At 42.1% G+C, this 19,863-nt stretch overlaps 1 protein-coding gene across 1 annotated transcript in view; it reads right to left on the bottom strand.

Annotated features, from left to right (window-relative positions):
* The window catches only part of lhfpl4a (LHFPL tetraspan subfamily member 4a), an 88,978-nt gene extending 70,893 nt beyond the window's left edge, over positions 1 to 18,085 (bottom strand). Inside the window, exon 1 of the mRNA XM_031826699.1 lies at positions 16,959 to 18,085. Coding sequence (XP_031682559.1) covers positions 16,959 to 17,364 — 406 coding nt within the window. The 5' untranslated portion in view covers positions 17,365 to 18,085. The remainder of the gene's footprint in view (positions 1 to 16,958) is intronic.
* Positions 18,086 to 19,863: the final 1,778 nt, after the last annotated feature.

The raw sequence follows: 19,863 nt of genomic DNA, 5'->3' as shown, positions 1-19,863 counted from the left end.
GAGAACTCAAAGAAATCCGACACACCCTGGTGGACGACAACAAATACAGGGAAGCTGTGATGGCTGATGTGATGCTTTTCTGGCTCAATAAATCCCAAGAGACCGAGTGACATTTGTTTATTTAGAGCTATGGGTAACTATGTGTCTACGATGTTTGAGCGAATAAATACATTTTTTCTTTTGAGAGACCTTACAAATGTTATGCATCAGATTATTGAAAATAAAGTGAACAATGTAAAGTTCTACACAACCCACAATACAGGGGTTATTGTAGAGCGTGTGTTAAAAATGGAGCAAATCATGAAACATGTCCGACATACGGGCGAGAGTTTACAATGGTCACATATGGTATCAAGGCTTGTTGAGGATTCTGAAGAACTAGAAATAACTTTGGCTAAGATTTTACATTATTTGTTTGAACCACCCTTTAATGTGAATGTGTATCATATTTGTTGTTTATATACTTATATATCAGACGTGTGTGTTTTAAAAATTCAGCGAAACAAACCTGTAAATCTAAACAATATATACAGGGTGTTGCATGCTGTGATTGTTGAGAAAACGGGGACTTGTATCTTGCAAACAAATCCTGAATTGTCTGTATACGTAATAATTGTTGCATTCTTAAAATAAAAATTCACAAACTGAAATGTTGTCGTTATATGAAAGTGGCTCATTACAGTTATTGTACCTCAGAGAGGCAAGAAGGATGGCTGAGCAGCTGTTGAAAAACATATATTATAATCCCTCTAACCCCCGGGTCTTATGGGGGTAAAGAGCGTTTACAGAGAGCTATAGTCGAAGAAACAGGTAGTCTGTTAAGCGATGCTAAAGTGAATGAATGGTTATCAGAGCAAGATGCCTACACTCTACATAAACCTGTAAGAAAACATTTTCCAAGAAATAGAGTTTTTTCTACGCATCCATTATCCCAATTTCAGGCGGATCTATGTGACATGCAGTCCCTTGCCGATAAAAATGATGGAAATCGCTACATGCTAACGGTTATAGATATTTTCTCTAAATTAGCCTATGTAAGGGTGTTAAAAAATAAGAGCGGGGCAGAGGTGACCAGGGCCTTTGAATCGATCTTGAAGGCAGGAGGCGCCCCCAAGAAAGTGCAGACGGATGGCGGAAAAGATTTTTTTAATAAAACATTTCAGAAGCTAATGAATAAGTATAATATAGTACATTTTGCTACAGGCTCTGATTTGAAAGCTTCGGTTGTGGAACGCTTTAATAGGACTTTGAAAGAGCGGATGTGGCGCTATTTTACAGCTCACAACACCAACCGATATACAGACATAGTTCAGGATTTAGTAAACGGTTACAACCACAGCTACCATAAGACTATACGTATGAAGCCCTCGGAGGTCTCTTCGGAAAACTCTTTTCAAGTCTTTAAAAATATGTATGGTTTGTTCCCACTTCGCCGTAAGAAAAAAAATGACTTTTAAATTCCTAGTGGGTGACTTGGTGCGTATATCAAAGTTGAGGGGTGTTTTCGACAAAAAATACGAACAAGGCTTTAGCTCGGAGTTGTTTACCGTTACCGAATGTCTGCCACGCATTCCGCCGGTCTACAAATTAAAAGATTATGACGGGGATCTTATAGAGGGATCTTTTTATGAGAAGGAATTACAGAAGGTCCAGTTGGGTAAAGACAAAGTCTTTCACGTGGAGGAGATTCTAGATCAGAAGAGAGAAAAGGGTAAAAAATGGTTGCTGGTCCGCTGGAAAAACTGGCCTCAAAAGTTCAACAGTTGGGTATTGGAGCAGGATGTGGTGGAGGCAACGGGGGTTAATTTAAACCCCTAGTCATGATAACTAGCGCATCATTCGCGTGTACACAGTTGGGCATCATGGAACACAGCGGCTTCTACCTGACTCTCCCCAGTAATGCGTCGGCACAGATATATCGTAATAATCAGAGTTCGAAGTATACAACCAATTTTCCAAAGCCTATAGAGTTATCAGAGGCTTGGGAAGTAGGTCTCAGCGAGATTACATACCCCCATAGTTGGTATAATATCAAAGCTAAGGACCGTGATTTTTATTGCAAAAGGTTCTCGGAACCTGCGAAACTTATTAAGCTTAAAAAAGGTTTCTATAGAACCGTCGACAGGATCGTCTCAGAGTTGAATGAACACCTAACCCTGAACAAGATGGAAATATTCCTATTCTACAATCCAATCCATAAAAGGATACAAATCTCAGGGCCTGCTAACGGAGGTATAAAGACCAGCGGTAATTTATCCTACATGTTGGGGATGGGTCCCAATAAATGGACGTATGTGAACGATAAATTATTCCCATTCCCTGCGGATATACATGCAGGCTTTTACAACATATTTGTCTATACCGACATCATAACCTATCAAAGGGTCGGAGACAGCTGTGTGCCCCTCCTGCGAACAGTTCATATAGACGGCAAGGATGGGGACATCGTCACTGTCAATTATGACAAGCCGCACTACGTACATGTCAGCAAGAACTATATTGAAAACATTCTGGTTGAGCTTAAAACGGATCAGAACGAAAACATTGAATTTACTTATGGTAAAACGATTGTAAAACTCCACTTTAGACCCACCAAAACCTCTCTACATATATAATAGCTGTATTATATTTATAAACATAATACAAATAAAAGGGTTATGGAGCACCATCAGCTCGACCCTAACCGTTATGTTTCATACTATGTGGATCAAGTGGGTAATGGACTACCAGGATATCATGGAGCGCCGACAATGTATGGTTCGGGGATAGGAGGTATATTCCGTAACCTCTTCAGGATGGTTTTACCGTTTATGAAGAGAGGCTTCAGCATAGCCAAACCACATTTAAAATCAGCGGCTAAAAATATAGTAAGTGAGGTTGTAGCCAATGCTATGACCCGAAGGGCGTCACCAGAGGTGGAGCATCAAGAAGGCTCGGGGCTTATGATATTGTCTCGAAGGCCAAAAAAGAGACCCCCTGGTTTAAGGCGTAGACCTGCACCTAAAAAGCGGCGGTTAACTGTTAAAAGAACCTCAGTAAGTCAAAGACGGGGTAAAGTGAGGAGGTCTGTACCAAAACAGGCTAAAAGAATACTAGGAAGTATTTTCTAAAAGAATAAGTGACATGGCTCTTTTACATCGAATGTCCTCTGAAGCTATAAAGACAGAACTTGATCTTTTCACGGCACCGTTAACGCAGCATTCAATAGATAGATCCAGTTATGTGGAGATAGCCCCTCTCTCTGCTATTACCGATAACGGGCCTATCGAATTTTTCATACCAGGCCATGGTGACAACTATCTGGACCTCAACAACACCTTGGTGCATTTACGTCTAAAAGTGACCAAAAGAGATGGGTCTAATATTGCAGACGATGCCAAAGTGAGTCTCATTAATTACCCCTTGGCCACCATTTTCTCCCAAGTTGATGTGACTTTGGGTGAACGCCTAATCAGTCAAAGCAGCGCTACATACCCTTATAGAGCCATCATGGAGTGTTTACTAAACTACTCCGAAGACACTCTCAAAACCCAATTTAGCGCCGGGCTGTTTAGCAAGGATACTGCAGGAGCCTCTATGGAATCGACAGACCCTTCCACCGGTGCAAACAAAGGACTAGCGGCACGAGCTCGCTACTGCGCCGAATCTCGAGAGTTTCATTTGCTAGGCCCTATACACTCTGACATTTTCTTTCAAGAACGGTTACTCTTAAATTCGGTTGATTTAAGATTAAAATTAACCAGGGCCAAGGATGATTTTTGCCTGATGTCTCCCCAAGACGGGGATTTTAGTTTGAAAGTGTTGGGGGCAACCCTTTTTATTAAAAAAGTATCTGTATCTCCGGCCGTGCGCCTGGGTCACTCACATGCTTTGATGAAAGGAAATGCCCTTTACCCTCTCCAAAGAATTACCATGAAAACCTTTAGCATACCTGTGGGCAGTAGAATCTGCAGTCAAGAAAACCTATTTCTAGGCCCTTTACCTAGATATGTGGTTATAGGTCTGGTTGATCACGCCTCTAATACGGGCAGTTTAGATAAAAAAACCTTTAATTTTCAGCACTTCAATGCAGAGTATGTAGCGCTCTGTCAGGACGGACGTCAGGTTCCGGCGAAGGCTTTCCAACCACAATTTAATAACAACATATCTGTGCGAGAATTTTACAATCTATTCCTGGCTACAGGGCGACATCTAAAAGATCTCTCTTTACCTATTGACAGAAATGATTTTGCAGAGGGTTACACATTGTATGCTTTCAATTTATCACCTGATGATGACACCTCAGGAAATCTGTCTGTGGTGTCCCAAGGTAACCTCAGGCTGGAAATGCGTTTCCGTACACCTTTAGCCTGTACAGTTAGCATGATTGTTTACGCATGCTCTGATTCAATCTTGGAAGTGAATGCCCGAAGACAGGTCTTAGTGGATTATTATTAAGGACCTTTGAACAAAGACATGAATACCCAAGAGTTGGACGGGCTCATGAGCCGCTTGATTGGAAAACAATTTTGTGGAGTGTTGGCTTGTGATGAATTACCTATGGAGATATGGTCTGAGAGGCCTGCAATGTTTATTGTCAATACCCATCCTAAACACATGCCTGGTGAACATTGGCTAGCTATGACATTAGAACAGGAAGGTGGACGAAAAATCTCAACTTTTTTTGATTCCTATGGCTTTCCCCCCGGTTTTTCACATTTCCCTAAATCTATTAAAGATTTTTTGACCCTAAACGGTACAAAGATCTACTACAACATCAAACAAGTGCAAGATAACCTTTCCACTACATGCGGTCACCACTGTGTATTTTACCTGTGCCAAAGAGCCCGGGGAGTTTCTTTTGAAGATGTTATGTCTCTTTATAAGGATGATTTAAGAAGTAATGATAACCTTGTATCTTGTTTTGTTAGAAAATATCAAAAGTGTTCAAATGTGTGTCCTTTAAGAACGCGTAATCAAGGCGTATGCTCACGTCATATGTTTCAAGAATGCCACAAATGTTAACTTGCTTATTTTTCAAATAAAAAATTTATTGAATTTAATCATAGTCATTCAAAAGTCATTTTCAAAAGTCTAACCACGCCGAGAGATCGGGTTTAGGAAAAGGTCCTGAGACGTTCATGGGAGTAAATGAGTTAGCATCATCGCTTTCATATGGGGCCGGTGTCGTTGGGGCATCTTTAGGGGTGCTGTATCTCGTTGAAGGCTTTTGTTTTAAAGCTTGAATCTGTTGACGAAGCTTATGGTTGGGTACACCGGAGAGGGGGATGTTGAGGATTGCCAGGGCCTTAAGAAACTGACGCCAGCCGGGAGGCCTTCGGTCATCAGCAACCTTGTGGGCAGCCGTGGTACTTTTAAGCAAGTCCTGCATATGGGACCCCCTAACCACAGAGCCCTGAAGGATAAACTCTCCAGAGTCGTTCCAAGCAGCTATCCCCTTTGAGTCTTTTATCTTGTTCATAATGTATTTAACATTCTTCCTGTTACGTAAAGGCACATGTGTCAGTAGGTCATGCATAACTTTATCTTCAAATGGCATTTGAGCTTCACCCGACATATTATCTCCACTAGGTAAGATCGACGGTACAGGCCTTACAGGGGCATGGCTATCGTTAGGTTCGACATCTGTTAAAGGGTCCGGTAGGGAAAGGGTTAAATGGTTAGTCTCTCTCTCCCCTTGCTTTACCCGAGTCAAATACCTTTGCATTAGGTTTGTGTATTTTTGAATCTTATCATAGGGGTTCAATCCTTTTCGGTTCAAAACATCCTTCATGGCCGTATCCAAATCATTTTCCGCTGTTTGTCTGATATCTTCAGGACCCTGCATTTGTTTTTTAAGTCTATCCAACTCTTGTTGAGGCACCAAGTACATTTTAGTGGCCATCACACCCACGTGTTCAACCACCACGTCTGGCCGCAATAAGGCTGGTGATGAAGGGCACGGCTATACTGAGTAAAGGTAGAAGAAAACCCCCAGACTGTTGTATACTATGTCTTTTCTTTTGAAGACTGGCCCTTTTATTGGCAAAGAGTTTGATCGCTGTCTTTTGTCTCCTTAATTTTTTCAATTGGTTCAGGGTGAGTGGAATGCGTCCTTTGAGAAGATTCAAAGCAATCTCACATAGGGCTAATATGAGATCTGAAGAACAGCGACCCAAGATGGCCTTCTGTTCTTTAGCTGTAGAACCTACTAGCCTTCTCAAGAGGGGGAGGTTTCTTTTTAAACGCAGAGACATAGCGTTTACTTTTTAGGAAGGTATGCAGCAGGCCTCTCCCCCGGAAACAGCCCTGTACGTAGCCTAAGGTGTTCTGGAGTATTTGCTTTTAAATCCACGATTAAATAAGAAAATGGCTCTTTGGTAGCGTCCTCATAGCTCTCCATAAAGTATGATTTCCGTCCAGGGTACATCTGCTGAGCTAGAGTGCTAATTTGCAGTTTGTCTCTAGGATTTTTAAACAATACCATGTAGTTGGCATTCAAGCTAATGGTCCGACTATTTTTACCTTGGTGAAACACATTCTGGACCAAGTAAAGCACGGACAGGTTTCTATGATGAGTATATTGGGTAAAAGCTCGTGCAATTTCAGGGTGTTCGCTACCAGCAAATAGCATATCGTCCAAAACCAGCAGATTATTTACATGTGGGGGGAGAAGTTCATCATCAGACAGAGAATCGGGTATTCCTTCAACAAACTTGATTTTTATTGTCTTCAATAATTCATCATACAGAGGTTGGTAACATGAATAACACCATACAATATTGTCAGGCTTTTGAGATAACACATGTTCAGAATTCTCTAAAATACTTTTTACAAAAAAAGTTTTGCCGCTGTTTGAAGGGCCTGCAATTAATGCTGAAAAAGGCAATTGTAGCCGGGGGTCAAAACCCTCGACAGCAGTCATAATATCTTAAGCTTTAAGACACACTGGGGCTTGTAGCATAAGTCAGTAGCCAAAGGGCAATGTGGTACCGTCAGGCAATAGCTGTCTCTTGTCATAGACTACCCTGAATCTTTTAGTGAGTGGTGCGTTTCTTAGATGGAACCCCTTTTTATCCCTCACTATTTTGTTGTAGGAGCTCAAAATCTCCAAGTCACTATTCTTGTCCTTTACGAACCCCTCGACCAAGCGCGTGATTGATTCCAAGTTTACACGCGGTGCATTTTCATAGTTTTGAGTCACGCCTTTGGCTTTCAACACCACGTGATTGGCTTTAGTCCTAAAAGCATAGCTTTTTGGACCACATGAGGACCATTCTGTAATATGGTCACCCTCTTCGAGTTCACTCGTTAAACCCCCAAGATAGTTGCTAAGTGGGGGGGTCCAATCCCCCGGTTTGCTTACATAGACCACAGAGTCTGTGTCGTGGTAAAGAACCCGCCTCTGAAGCTGTTCCATGAGGGTGTACAGTTCAAGGCGGCCATAGGCTGTGGTAAATGCTGCAAGAAACACATTTACATTACCCGGGGGTAGAACCCACTTTTGGTGGCGCCTCCATTGCACCAAGGCAATGTCTTGACTCAAGAAGGAAAAATGTGAAATTTCGTATTGGTCCGAAAAAACAAATTCCAAAAATTCTTCGGGGTCTTTAATGATCGAAGTTGTTAGCATATTGCATCTCTGCGCTAATTTCCCCCAAAGGGAGTTCAAGTACAATTTCGACACATTTCTTTTGGTTTTGTTGACCTCTATTCTGTCAGGGTCAAGAAGTATGCCTTCTCTGTCATGGTAGTCTTGAATGTACTGGTCTTTACTTTCTTGATCTGTGACCGATGCAGGATAGCCTGAAGCCATCTGCTTGCATCTCAAGAAGGTTTTGATGTACTCTTTAAAAAGTGTGTCTGATTTCCTGGAAAAGTTCCACACTTCAAAGATTTTGGCCACACGATACCCCTTCTCTAAAGCCTTAGAGAATTCTACAGTGACCCATACACCGGTCAGGGCTCTTTCTTGATCTGTGTGATCACAGGGGTTTTCCTGGTTGTGGTTTTCACAGCATGTGCGACAAAGGGGAAAGAAAAGTTTTCCTTTAGGACCCTTGTAAGGCAACACAGGTATAAACAGCCCCCTAGGAGGGTAGACAGTCGCTTTGATTAAACCAAAATAATTTTGGGGTTCGTCAAAGTCGCTGTGAATAATTTCAGGATGCCCTATAGGATAGAATGAGGAACTCATTACATGAGGATATAGGGATGTAAAATCTACATAGCCTATTGTCTCGTCGGGTTGAGCTACATAACGCAATGTCAAAGCATTGGTCCGGCCTCCAAACAAGGCCTGTCGCGGTTCCAGGGGCTCTGGAGGGTCATAATGGGTAAGGAAGGCCTTAACACTAGGATCTACCTTTTTGAGGGCTGTCCATTCGTGCTCCCACAAAACCACAACTTTTAACCCGTAAGTAGCCTTTAAAGAATTCAGTTTGTCTTGAAACTCTTGGTACATTTCCCCAAAAGTCTTTTGGGTTAGGACACACAAGGTGTGGGGGACAAAGCATAATTTACAACCGTGGAAGAAACAACCGTTGTACTCATACACTGTCTCAACCCCGTCAATCTGTGTGTATCCATCTACATGGTAAGGCCCAAAAGCCTTCTCCCCCCGATTCAAAGCATGTTGGATAAAAATATCTTTATCCTGGGCCAAGTACTCCAACCATTGAATGGAACCACTAGAGTAGGCCTTGAATTGGCGTCGGTAGTTGTCTGGCGATGGGATAGCTATAGATTCAGGAGTTAGATAGTGTGTACGATAGGTTTTCATGCACGCTGATGCAATAGTTGTACAGCTCCAGGGGTCAATGCCCGCATCTTTGATTACCTCTTCTCTGAATCTGAGGCATCCTTCACGAAGTATAACAACGTCATTGTCACAGTATGATTCCATCTCTTTATGGAAATCAAAAGTGCCATGTCTTACGGTCTCGTACCATGTCATGAATCTCTCACGCTCTTTGGGAGACATTTGATCACACCCGTACATTTCGGGGGCTGGATAAGATCCTATATAATGTAGATTCTCCTCAGATGTGAAGAAATGAGGGAAATAGCCTTTGACAGAGTTTTCAAAACCCAAGGCCTCTGGCATTTGAGCCAATCTCATGGGTAAGAAGCTTAAGCTGTCAATGTATCTCTGTTTGAAGGCGGGGTCAACAAAGCATAATATTTTACTCCCTTGAGCTATGACACTGGGTGCCACGCCTTGCTGTATCAAAGGGTTCAGAAGCAGATAGGAGTCATAGGCCCTAGCATTGTGAGCTATAAACGTGAAGTTTCTGTACTGGGCTTTTCTAAAATGTTTTAGAAAGAGCCGGGCACAATTGGGTCCCTCGGCCGACCATTTTTCACCCTTGAAAGTCATGGTTGACACAAAAATAGGCAAATGAACCCCTGATTGCTGAGTTGTCTCAAAATCATAAAACACATATTTCTCTGTATGTTCATCTTCAGCCAAGGGCTGAATGTAACACTCATGTGTTACTTCTTGAACCGCTTCCGCGTCTCTGCTTTTCAAAGGACCTTTACAGATTGGGCAGTGTATAATTCCACAAACATGAGGTTTAGGGCTATCTATTTTAAGGTTGTAATTGCAATGACATTTTGGACATTTCTTGTTAATGTCACAACTGCTTACAGATTTACATGCCTTGGGATGCCATGTTTCAGTTTTGTGTTTTTCGTAACAGTAGGCCGAACGACATGTGCGGTGACAATCCGCACAGGGGGTCAAGTTTAGCGGCTGCATAGGGCAATGTTTATCCAGACATACTGAACAGTTGTAACGGCACGAGTGCCCCCCCATGCGTGTGTAGCCGGTATGACAGGCTGGACAGACATATGGCGCGCCTAAAAAGGCTGTGATGTTAGTTACGGCATAGTAATGCTCATTTTGCACATAAAAGTACATAGTCTTAGGATGTGGTTCGGGTATATTTTGGAACTTGAGGAGAGCGTCATTAGCCCTACTGTGGTACAAAACCACAATCTTGATGTTCAGAAAGTTTTCAAATTTGACTATGTCTGAGAAAGCCACAGCATCCTGTATACCGAGACCCACCGCAGTTTGTAGCTCTCGAGCTTTATGTAACGCGGCTTGATCAGTACATCCTGGGCTGAGTAAGTGGGCCAAACCTATGGCAAAACATAGCTTATTACCTGGATTGTGAACGTTTATGAGATAGGCCCTTTTATTGCTTATGATTTCGGACTGCATTAAACTCTCGAGCTTTCGTCTCTGACCCCTGCCCCCTTGTGGTTGGCGTACTAATTGTACTACAAGTTCGAGGGTCCTATCTGCTAGCACGTTTAAATTTGACTGAACAAGGCGTTCTAGCAGTTTAACAAATTGTTCAAGCTCTGCTTCACCATTCTGTAAAATAAGCGATACCTTGCTCTGTAGACTGTCTCCACAAATTTCCAACTGTAAGAGATCCCTAGGTTCGCTATAATCTCTAATCCTCGCTAACAGTTCATTCAAAGTGTCCATAAGCATTACGTAAAACACAGCATATTCCCGAATCTGACCCCCCCATGCGAAATTGAAAAACTGGCGAACCTCAATATTGTTGAATTTATTTCGACGCAAAACATGTACACTTCGATCAAGACCTCCCCCCTCCAGATTTGCTAGGCAATTGTCCAACTGTTCAAAAACATCGTATTGGGTTTCAGACTCTTCGGACATTGGTGTTAAAGGCTGATTTATAGGTGTCTGGGGTGCCGAATTAAACCTAGCGCTCTCGTTCTGTACACTGATCTCAAGACCGCCCCCCTCCAGATTTGCTAGACATTTGTCCAACTGTTCAAAAACATCATATTGACTTTCAGACTCTTCGGACAATGTTGTTAAAGGCTGTCTTAGAGGTGTCTGTGGGGCCGAATTAAACCTAGGGCTCGCGTTAAGCTGGGTAATTAGAGATATGATGGTTTCGGGAATCTGTGTTAACATGTTTTCCTCTGAAGGCCCTGACTCATTCATACGTGTAATAATGTCTATGAGTTCGGAGGGAATCTGGGATAATAGATTTTCATCTATTGTCATTATGTCAATTACCCCCGAATCATTCATATGGTTAACTATATCTTGGAGCTCTGTAGGGATCCTGGCTAAGAGGGTTTCAATTGTCTCACTTTGGTCTATAGGGGGCGCCATCTGTCTAATTAAGGATGTGTGTGTGTGTGTGTGTGTTTACATGTGTGTTTTTTAACGGCGGTATTTGCTTGTTTTAGCCCTAATGTTTTTTAACATACGGGGTAGCTCGCTACGCCAGAATGACACATCCTGATTGTATTGATGCTCGAGTAGAATACACATGCGCCTCTGGAGTAGAGCCTTTCGTGATTTTAAACCCAGGGTAAACGCTTTGAAAAAACGTTCTTGGTCTATTTCAGAATCTGCTGTTTCCCCCACAGAATTGGCCGATTCAAGAAGGTTGGCAGCTTCACAGAACATCAAATCGTCTACCTCAGAAATGTCATTTAAATCTTTGACATCATCAGGTTTCGCTGGTGTCTTTGGAGCCTCCTCGGGGATGCTTGTCTGGGCATCCTCCGATGTTTGTGCGTTGTGTTGATAAGCCGGTGAGGAGTCTGAAATAAAAATAATACATACACAAATAGGTTATTAACCCTAAAATATGTTAAAAATGCCAAATACATTTCAGATATAAGCCTATATATTAACAATACATTAATTAAATACCTCGGCTTTTTTGACGAGGGCTGTTCTGAAGAAGCTCTGAAACCAGGGGCTGATGTCTTTGTTCAACCTGTATTACAGCATCTGCAGGTTCGGTAGATGGTGAGCCTGAAAAAAACAAACAAACAAACAAAAAACAGCATTAGGCCTTGTTTTAACATATTCCGGCATAAAAAAAATATATAAATATTAAAATAATAATATATATAAATAATAATATATAATTGATTCATACCTAGTCCTTGGAACGACGTCTCGTGAATATCGGCCAAGTAGAATTGTTCGGGTGAAGCGGAACTGTGGATCTGAGCACTAATTATCCTTTGGTGTTTAGAAATATGGGGGACAACGTTGTCCTGGCTAAGGGGAGTTGACCTGCCGTTTAAAGTCTCTGTTCGCTGCTTTTGTGTAAATACATCCTGGGAGTAGGGCAGAATTGTCTCGTAGTCATATGCTTCGCAGAAACCGTTCAGGCTCCATAGGGCATCGTTTAACCTTCTAGGCTTTAGGTCCTCTGTAAACATATAAAATAACTTTTAATATAAGATGCCCACACTTTTTGTTTTTAAGGTATAAATATTTTTATGTATGGAATTCTTGGAGCTTACTTACGTTGACAATTCAGGGCAGGCGTTTGTTTGTCGGCACTTTGTTTCGGAGCCCCATTGGATGGTTCGAGCTCAGTTATACCTCGGAGTATCTGCGTGAATGCTTCAGAATCTATAAAACATTCGACAATATTAAAGCTATAATCACTTTAGCTAATATTGCCTTGTTATACGGTAAGCATACTGATCCTAATGATTGTTTAATATTTCTATAACATCCCACGCTTTTCAAACAATTCCCCAACAACAACCAAATCTAATAAAGATTTATTTCAAGAACTCACCTTGCGATAGATCCATTAGACTTTTTTCCCCGATTATCTTTTTTAACGCTTCAGTCCGATAACGATTCTTGGAGTTTCTGGAGGTGCTGTTTGCATCGGAACTAAAACGCTGCTAACATTGCCCATGGTTTCTAGCGCTTTTGTACCCTACGACCTAGAGAAAAACCCCTGAATGATTTTTTTACATAGCATTTGGGGTTTGTCGTTTTTTTCGGGCTATACCCCCAGCCCATGGTATATTTGACACATTTCAAACACATGGTATTGGGTGTGTCTAAACATTAGGATCCTTTTGGAGCTTCTAAAATCTCCGGGGTGCTAGCACCTAGATGCATGGGGTGTGTTGTTCTCGACATCGCTGGGATGAATGACTTTTTAGCCCACCTAAAAAAAATAGTTTTATGAAAGGCCTTTAAGATTAGGAGTCGTAAGACACAATATTATTGTTGGGGGGTAGGCATCTGTTTTGCAGGCTAGTGTAAACCTTGGTTTCAAACGACCCACCAGGCATGCAAGGGTATTTTTTTAACAAACAACCCGCCCCCCTTTTTCTGTTTTTGAAACACACACACACACACACACACACACACACACACACACACACACAGCCACTACAGAAAACTCCCTCACGCACATGCGCGCGCACATGGCTTTTTCCGCAAGATTTTTCTCAGGGACAGACTGCGCTAAGAGTGAACAAACGCGAGAGTTCATAACGTGGTGAGATTCTGATTTTAAAACCATTTATTTCATTCAAAATATTTAGTACATACATTTTATATCGTTACATTCTTAAGGTATTTTACGATGCCTTTCTTACAGATCCTGGGAGCTTATGCAACCAACCGCCATTGTCCGTGTCGAGTTCACCCTCAAAAGGCAAGGCTCTCTTGCTATGTCCATCAACACATGGTAAGTTTTCACTCCAGGGGTAGATCCTCCGTCGGGCCTTTTGGTCTTGACTCTGTCTCAAGGAAAGCCTCGCCCAGCGCTTTAACTGTTCCCCATTTTGGAAGAGAATGTCCAGCTTATTCATAAGTGTTATGAAAATTGGATAATCCACCCATTTAAAACTAAACACAGGAATAAAAAAGTTTACATGTTTGCGTGCTCTGGAAGCTACCGGAGAATTGACAGACTTTGTAGCATTAGCCTTATCATAAAGGTCACAGGCTAAAATTGTCACTTTGTTGTCAGGGCTATAGTCCATTGAAGCAATTCTTAGAGCCTTGAGATCACTGCGGCCGCAGACCTGTTCTTCCAACGCATATCCTGGCACATTTGTAACACTTAGGACCTGTTCAATTTTACAAAGAGCCAGCCTGATGTTTAGCCATTCTCTCATCCCCAGAGCCGGGGGAAAACTCCCAGGTTTTGCAGGATAAAGGGGTTTGGGTCCACGGTCTGTGAATATCTTTACCGTAGAATCCTCCGGGTGGAATATGTAAGACATGTGGCCCTCACTCGTACCCAAAAATCCTTTAAAACATTCTGGAGCTTCACACAGAACTTCTTCAAGGCTTTGGTCACTGGGTTCATGACAAGCCGAGCATAACATCCCTAAAATTGGCATAGGTGTCATTTTTGTTTAATATTCAGGGGGGTTATCATGTACAGTCTTAAACAGGTATTGTTCAGCGGCTTTATAAGGGGCCTTAACCAACCCAAACCGTGAGAAACAGTAACAGGTTGACCTGACACATGGTCACTTACTCAACCCAGGGCATGCACCCTTCTACATGACATAGGGTCATAAATCATTACATAGGGTCATAAATCAGGCTTGGGTCATCAATCATTAACGGCCTGTCAAATGGACCCTTACTCACCCCATAGCCCCCACCTAACCAGGCTTGCCTGACCAGAAGACATGCACACGTCATCACTACATAGGGTTCACATAGAGTTCACATAGGTTCACATAGGGTCATCAATCAAAATTTTGACCCGTGACATCTACTTTATTCTCTCTCGTGCGGAAAAGGTGAAAAGTAAATATCCAACACAGTTTGGCTTGGTTCGGCACGATCGTGTGAAATGGTTATACTGTAGGAGCCCCTAAAAACCAATTCCATGTTATGTCATGTCAAACATAACCTTTATGGCAGAAAGGGGGAAACTGAAGCTGGAGGATGAAAATGTAAGCACACTGCATGAGAAACGGAACTACATGTACAGTGCCTTCGGAAAGCATTCAGACCCCTTGACTTTTTCCACATTTTGTTACGTTACAGCCTTTTTCTAAAATTGATTCAAACGTTTTTTCCCCCCCGTCATCAATCTACACACAATACCCCATAATGACAAAGGGAAAACAGATTTTTGGAAATGTTTGCTAATTTATATATATTTATATATATATATATATATATATATATATATATATATATATATATATATATATATATATATATATATATATATATATATAAAATATATATCACATTTACATAAGTATTTAGACCCTTTACTCTGACATGCACTGTCAACTGTGGACCTTATTTAGACGTGTGTGCCTTTCCAAATCAATCATGTTGTAGAAACATCTCAAGGATGATTCATGGAAACAGGAAGCACCTTAACTCAATTTCGAGACTCATAGCAAAGGGTCTGAATACTTATACAAGTAAGGTATTTCTGTTTTTTATTTTTAATAAATTAGCAAACATTCGCTTTGTCATTATGGGGTATTGTGTGTAGATTGCTGATACATTTTTTTATTTAATCCATTTTAAAATAAGGCTGTGACGTAACAATATGTGGAAAAAGTCAAGGGGTCTGAATACTTTCCGAAGGCACTGTATACCTTTGCTTTTCTAGAATTCTACATTACACTGAATGAAAACATCCTGCTATCAGTAAAGCTGGAGTGCATTCAAACGAATCTGTTGCCTACTGTTGCATTCCTGGTGACAGAGGTGCTGATGGAACTCCACAGCTTACCATTAAATTGATATGTAGCATCACAAATGGAATCCTATTCCCTTTATAGTGCACTAATTTTGAACAAGGCCTTGGTACCAGTATATCCTATCCCAGTGTCATCCAGCTGGGAACTACTACCTATGCCATATCCCCCTGACCCCCTCTCTGTCTCTCTCTCTCTCTCTTGTTCCCTTTCAATTTCCCTACTTCCCTCCCTCTCTAGACAGTGACTTGGCAGAGCAGAAAATTAGGACAAATTTGATTTGAAGGGGTACTGAGTCCACCATATTCCTCCCTCTCCTGTGCATGCCATGCCTTCTCCAATACTATAACTTTGAAGCAGAACAATAGTGCAACAGCAGATTGAGGTTTCCCGAATCCCCCCATTTTGCCAATGCTGTGAAGTGTGTGTGTGTGTGTGTGTGTGTGTGCACGTGCATGCGTGCGCAATTACGCCAAGAAATATCAAAGCTAATTCTCACCATCCAGACAAATCACCATTTTGTTTTACACGTCCTTCACTGGGTTCCATTCAAAACTAGTCAAAAAAGCGAATCATATTATATCATATTCAATTGTCTGATTCATGGTCGTGACAGAGCTATATACACCAGTGCCATTACCATGTTATACGCATGTAATTACGCAGAAATCCAGTTTGAAACCACGACAGGAATTCAAGAAACTACGACAGGAATTCAGCTGTGCGTTCCCAATGATGAGAACTAAATTAACTTGACCAAGACTTTGTGAAAAATATCAGGTATTAAAATCAGGCATTGTGTAGGCTATGGCTATATGGGCACTTGGTCACATACATAGAACATGTGATCGCTGTTGCAATACCTCCAAGGAAATTAATGGGTATAATTTCATATAATTACACTATAACAATTTGTTTCATCCCCGATGTCACGTGGCCACAGTGATCAAGATTAAAACTTGAATCGGCAAGGGGTTTGATCGTCAAGGGGTTTCCCCTTCTCTGTTTCTCACTCTCTCGCTCTCGCTCTCTCTCTCGCTCTCTCTCTCACACACACAATCCACAAGCCATATGTTTTACTTTCCATTGAAAATCCTATTTCCCCTAACCCTAACCTTATCCCTTACCCTAATCCTAACCCCCAACCACAATGTCTAACCATAATTGTAATCCTAACTCTAATTGTAACCCTAACCCCTAATCTTAAAATAGCCTTTGTCCTCGTAGGGATTTCGGGAAATGTCCCCATGAGAGAGATTTTCCTTGTTTTACTATCCTTGTGGGGACTTTTGGGGATTTCCGGTACCCAGTAATACAAGACCACACACACACACACACACAGTAGGCTACAACAGCAGGTGTTGTTGAACAGCGAGGAAAGTAATGGACCCCTCAATGTTTGTGAGCAGAATACATGATTTGCCCCATCCGTGGTAGTTGCTACCCAAACGCCAATGTCTTACCACATAGCAGCTGCATCCAAGCGCAGGTCTTGTAGACAGTGGCGGTGTTGCAGAAGAAGAAGAGGATGAAGCAGGCGATGCATCCCAAGATCAGTACCATGGACAGCAACACGAAGAAGGTTGCCGCTTTAAATGCGCTCGAAGGGATGCTGCTGAATTCGGCGAAGGTTCCTTGGCAGGTGAGCTCCCGGTTGGAGTTCCCAGTGCCCACGCAGTAGTGGAACAAGCCGAAGTAGCCGGCGTGTGGGGTGTTCACGCTGTCCCCAATCCAGTAGGGCTGAATGAACACCACCACGTTAATAATGGCCAAACATATGGTGAAAATAGCCCACAGAACCCCAATGGCCCTCGAATTCCGCATGTAGTTGTCATGGTAAATCTTGGAGGCTTCTTGCGAAGGCAGCATTTTCCCCACCCCTGGCGTTACCTCGTAATCTCCTCGTCTCCCCCCTTTCTTCTTCAATGGTCCCTCAGCTACGCTTTTGATATGCACACTCCGGGGTCTCTAAAATATGGAGATAAAAATGTTTTTATACAAATTACACAAAGGTCTGCACTGTCTCCCCAGGCCCACTGTCTCCCTAGGTCCAGGTCCAGGTTTCTGGCTTTATTTAGTATCACATCCAAATGGTTTCCAAATGACGGAAGACCGAAGCGTTAAGCCCAAAGCGTGATTCAACAATGATGGGGAAGATCCTCCCTCCTCTCAACACGTAACGACACAGCAGAGTCGATCAAGCTCACATTGCACAAAACAATGGTCTTGGAAAAACTGGATTAGACGCATTATTTGCCATTCACCACCACCGTCAGAGTGTTAATAATGAAGCTATACGACTCCCATTAGACCGAACGGTTCGAATGAGACAAGCAGCGCTGCCGAGCCCCACTGATGAATCTTCCGCGAACGAATTGAGATGTGAGGAAAACTGGAGCATTCGTTACAAACGCCTGTCATGTTGTTACATACAGCCGGAAAAAGAGACCGATAGTTGTCCTTTGAAGAATGAAGACGAGAAAAGATGGGCTTTAGTCGTGTTACCACTGTACATACAAGACCCCATGGTCGTGGGTTTTAATACTATCTCCTGGTTTTCCTTCTCGCTCTCTCCTCCGCCTCTCTTCTCCGCGCGATCACGCTCACCGGGGGATGTTGAGGGTTGTCGATGATGGCGCGCACACGTTTGAATATTGCAGAAATGTGAACGCCTCCAGTGCCCATACCTCACTGGTAATTCTCAAATCCCAACCAAACACAAGTTGATGTATAGCCTACAGAGAAAACAATTGTAAAATGGTGCATGGATGTATAGGCTATGCTACGGGGACTTACAGGACTAAACAAAACCTGCTGGGCTACTTATCCATTGATAAAATAATTAATAGGTGTTTAAACATGGCAATGATTTAAAGGCAACGTCAAGTTGGTTGATTTTCTAACCACATTGCATCCTGCACACTAAAAACAAATGGTTACATATAGTGCCAAATAAGGTTTACAATGCTTTTAACCATAGTGGATCCCTTTTGGTGCTATATATACTGAACAAAAATATGAACGCAACATGTAAGGTGTTGGTCCCATGTGTCATGAGCTGAAATAAAAGATCCCAGAAATGTTCCGTATGCACAAAAATATTATTTCTCTCAAATTGTGTGCACAAATGTGTTTACATCCATGTTAGTGAGCATTTCTCCTTTGCCAAGATATTCCATCCACCTGACATGTGTGGCATATCAAGAAGCTGATCAAACAGCTTGATCATTACACAAATGCACCTTGTGCTGGGGACAATAAAAGGCCACTCTAAAATGTGTAGTTTTGAGGGAGCATACAAGTGGCATGCTGATGACCACCAGAGCTGTTGCCAGAGAATTGAATGTTAATTTGCCTAACATAAGCCACATCCAACGTTGTTTTAGAGAATTTGGCAGTACGTCCAACTGACCTCAAAACCACGCCAGCCCAGGACCTCCACATCCGGTTTCTTCACCTGCAGGATTGTCTGAGACCGGCCACCCGAACAGCTGATGAAACAGAGGAGTGTTTCTGTCAGTAATAAAGCCCTTTTGTGGGGAAAAACGTATTCTGATTGGCTGGGCCTGACTCTCCAGTGGGTGAAATCCATAGATTAGGGCCTAATTCATTTATTTCAATTGACTGATTTCCTTATATTAACTGAAACTCAGTAAAATTGTTGAAATTGTTGCTTGTTGCGTTTATATTTTTGTTCAGTAAAGAATCCTTTTTTGTAGGTTCTATAAAGAACCCTTATGGTGCTATAAGGAACCATTTTTAATGGTTATTTATATAACCTTTATTGAGAATGGCTCTATTAAGAACATTTCTTAATCTCAAAAGTTCTACAAATAACCTTTTGAAGAACCATACAGGGTTATTTTTCCTGGTCAGTCATATTATATTATTAAAATTCAATAAATTGTGTTAATTCAGGAGTTTAATCAGGTGTGCTTGCCCTGGAATGGCTTGGGGTCCGTAAGGAGAGAATTGAGAACCACTGATTTAGACAACAGTTCTCAACTAACACAATGCCATACAAGCATAGCCGCAGGAAGTAGGGGTGCTGGAGATGCAGCAGAACGCATTAATTTCCCCATCCGTGGTGTTTGCTACCCAAATGCCAATATTTTACCACATAGCAGCTGCATCCAAGCGAAGGTCTTGTATACAGTGGCGGTGTTGCAGAAGAAGAAGAGGATGAAGCAGGCGATACATCCCTAGATCAGCACCATGGACAGCAACACAAAGAAGGTGACAGCTTTAAATGCACTCGAAGGGATGGCAGGTCAGCTCCCGGTTGGAGTTCCCAGTGCCCACGCAGTAGTGGAAAATCCGAAGTAGCCGGCGTGATGGGTGTTCACACTGTCCCCAATTTAGTAGGGC

This window comes from Oncorhynchus kisutch, linkage group LG1, assembly GCF_002021735.2.
Source record: "Oncorhynchus kisutch isolate 150728-3 linkage group LG1, Okis_V2, whole genome shotgun sequence".
In the NCBI taxonomy this organism is placed as follows: domain Eukaryota; kingdom Metazoa; phylum Chordata; class Actinopteri; order Salmoniformes; family Salmonidae; genus Oncorhynchus; species Oncorhynchus kisutch.
This window is presented reverse-complemented; position numbering and strand designations above follow the sequence as displayed.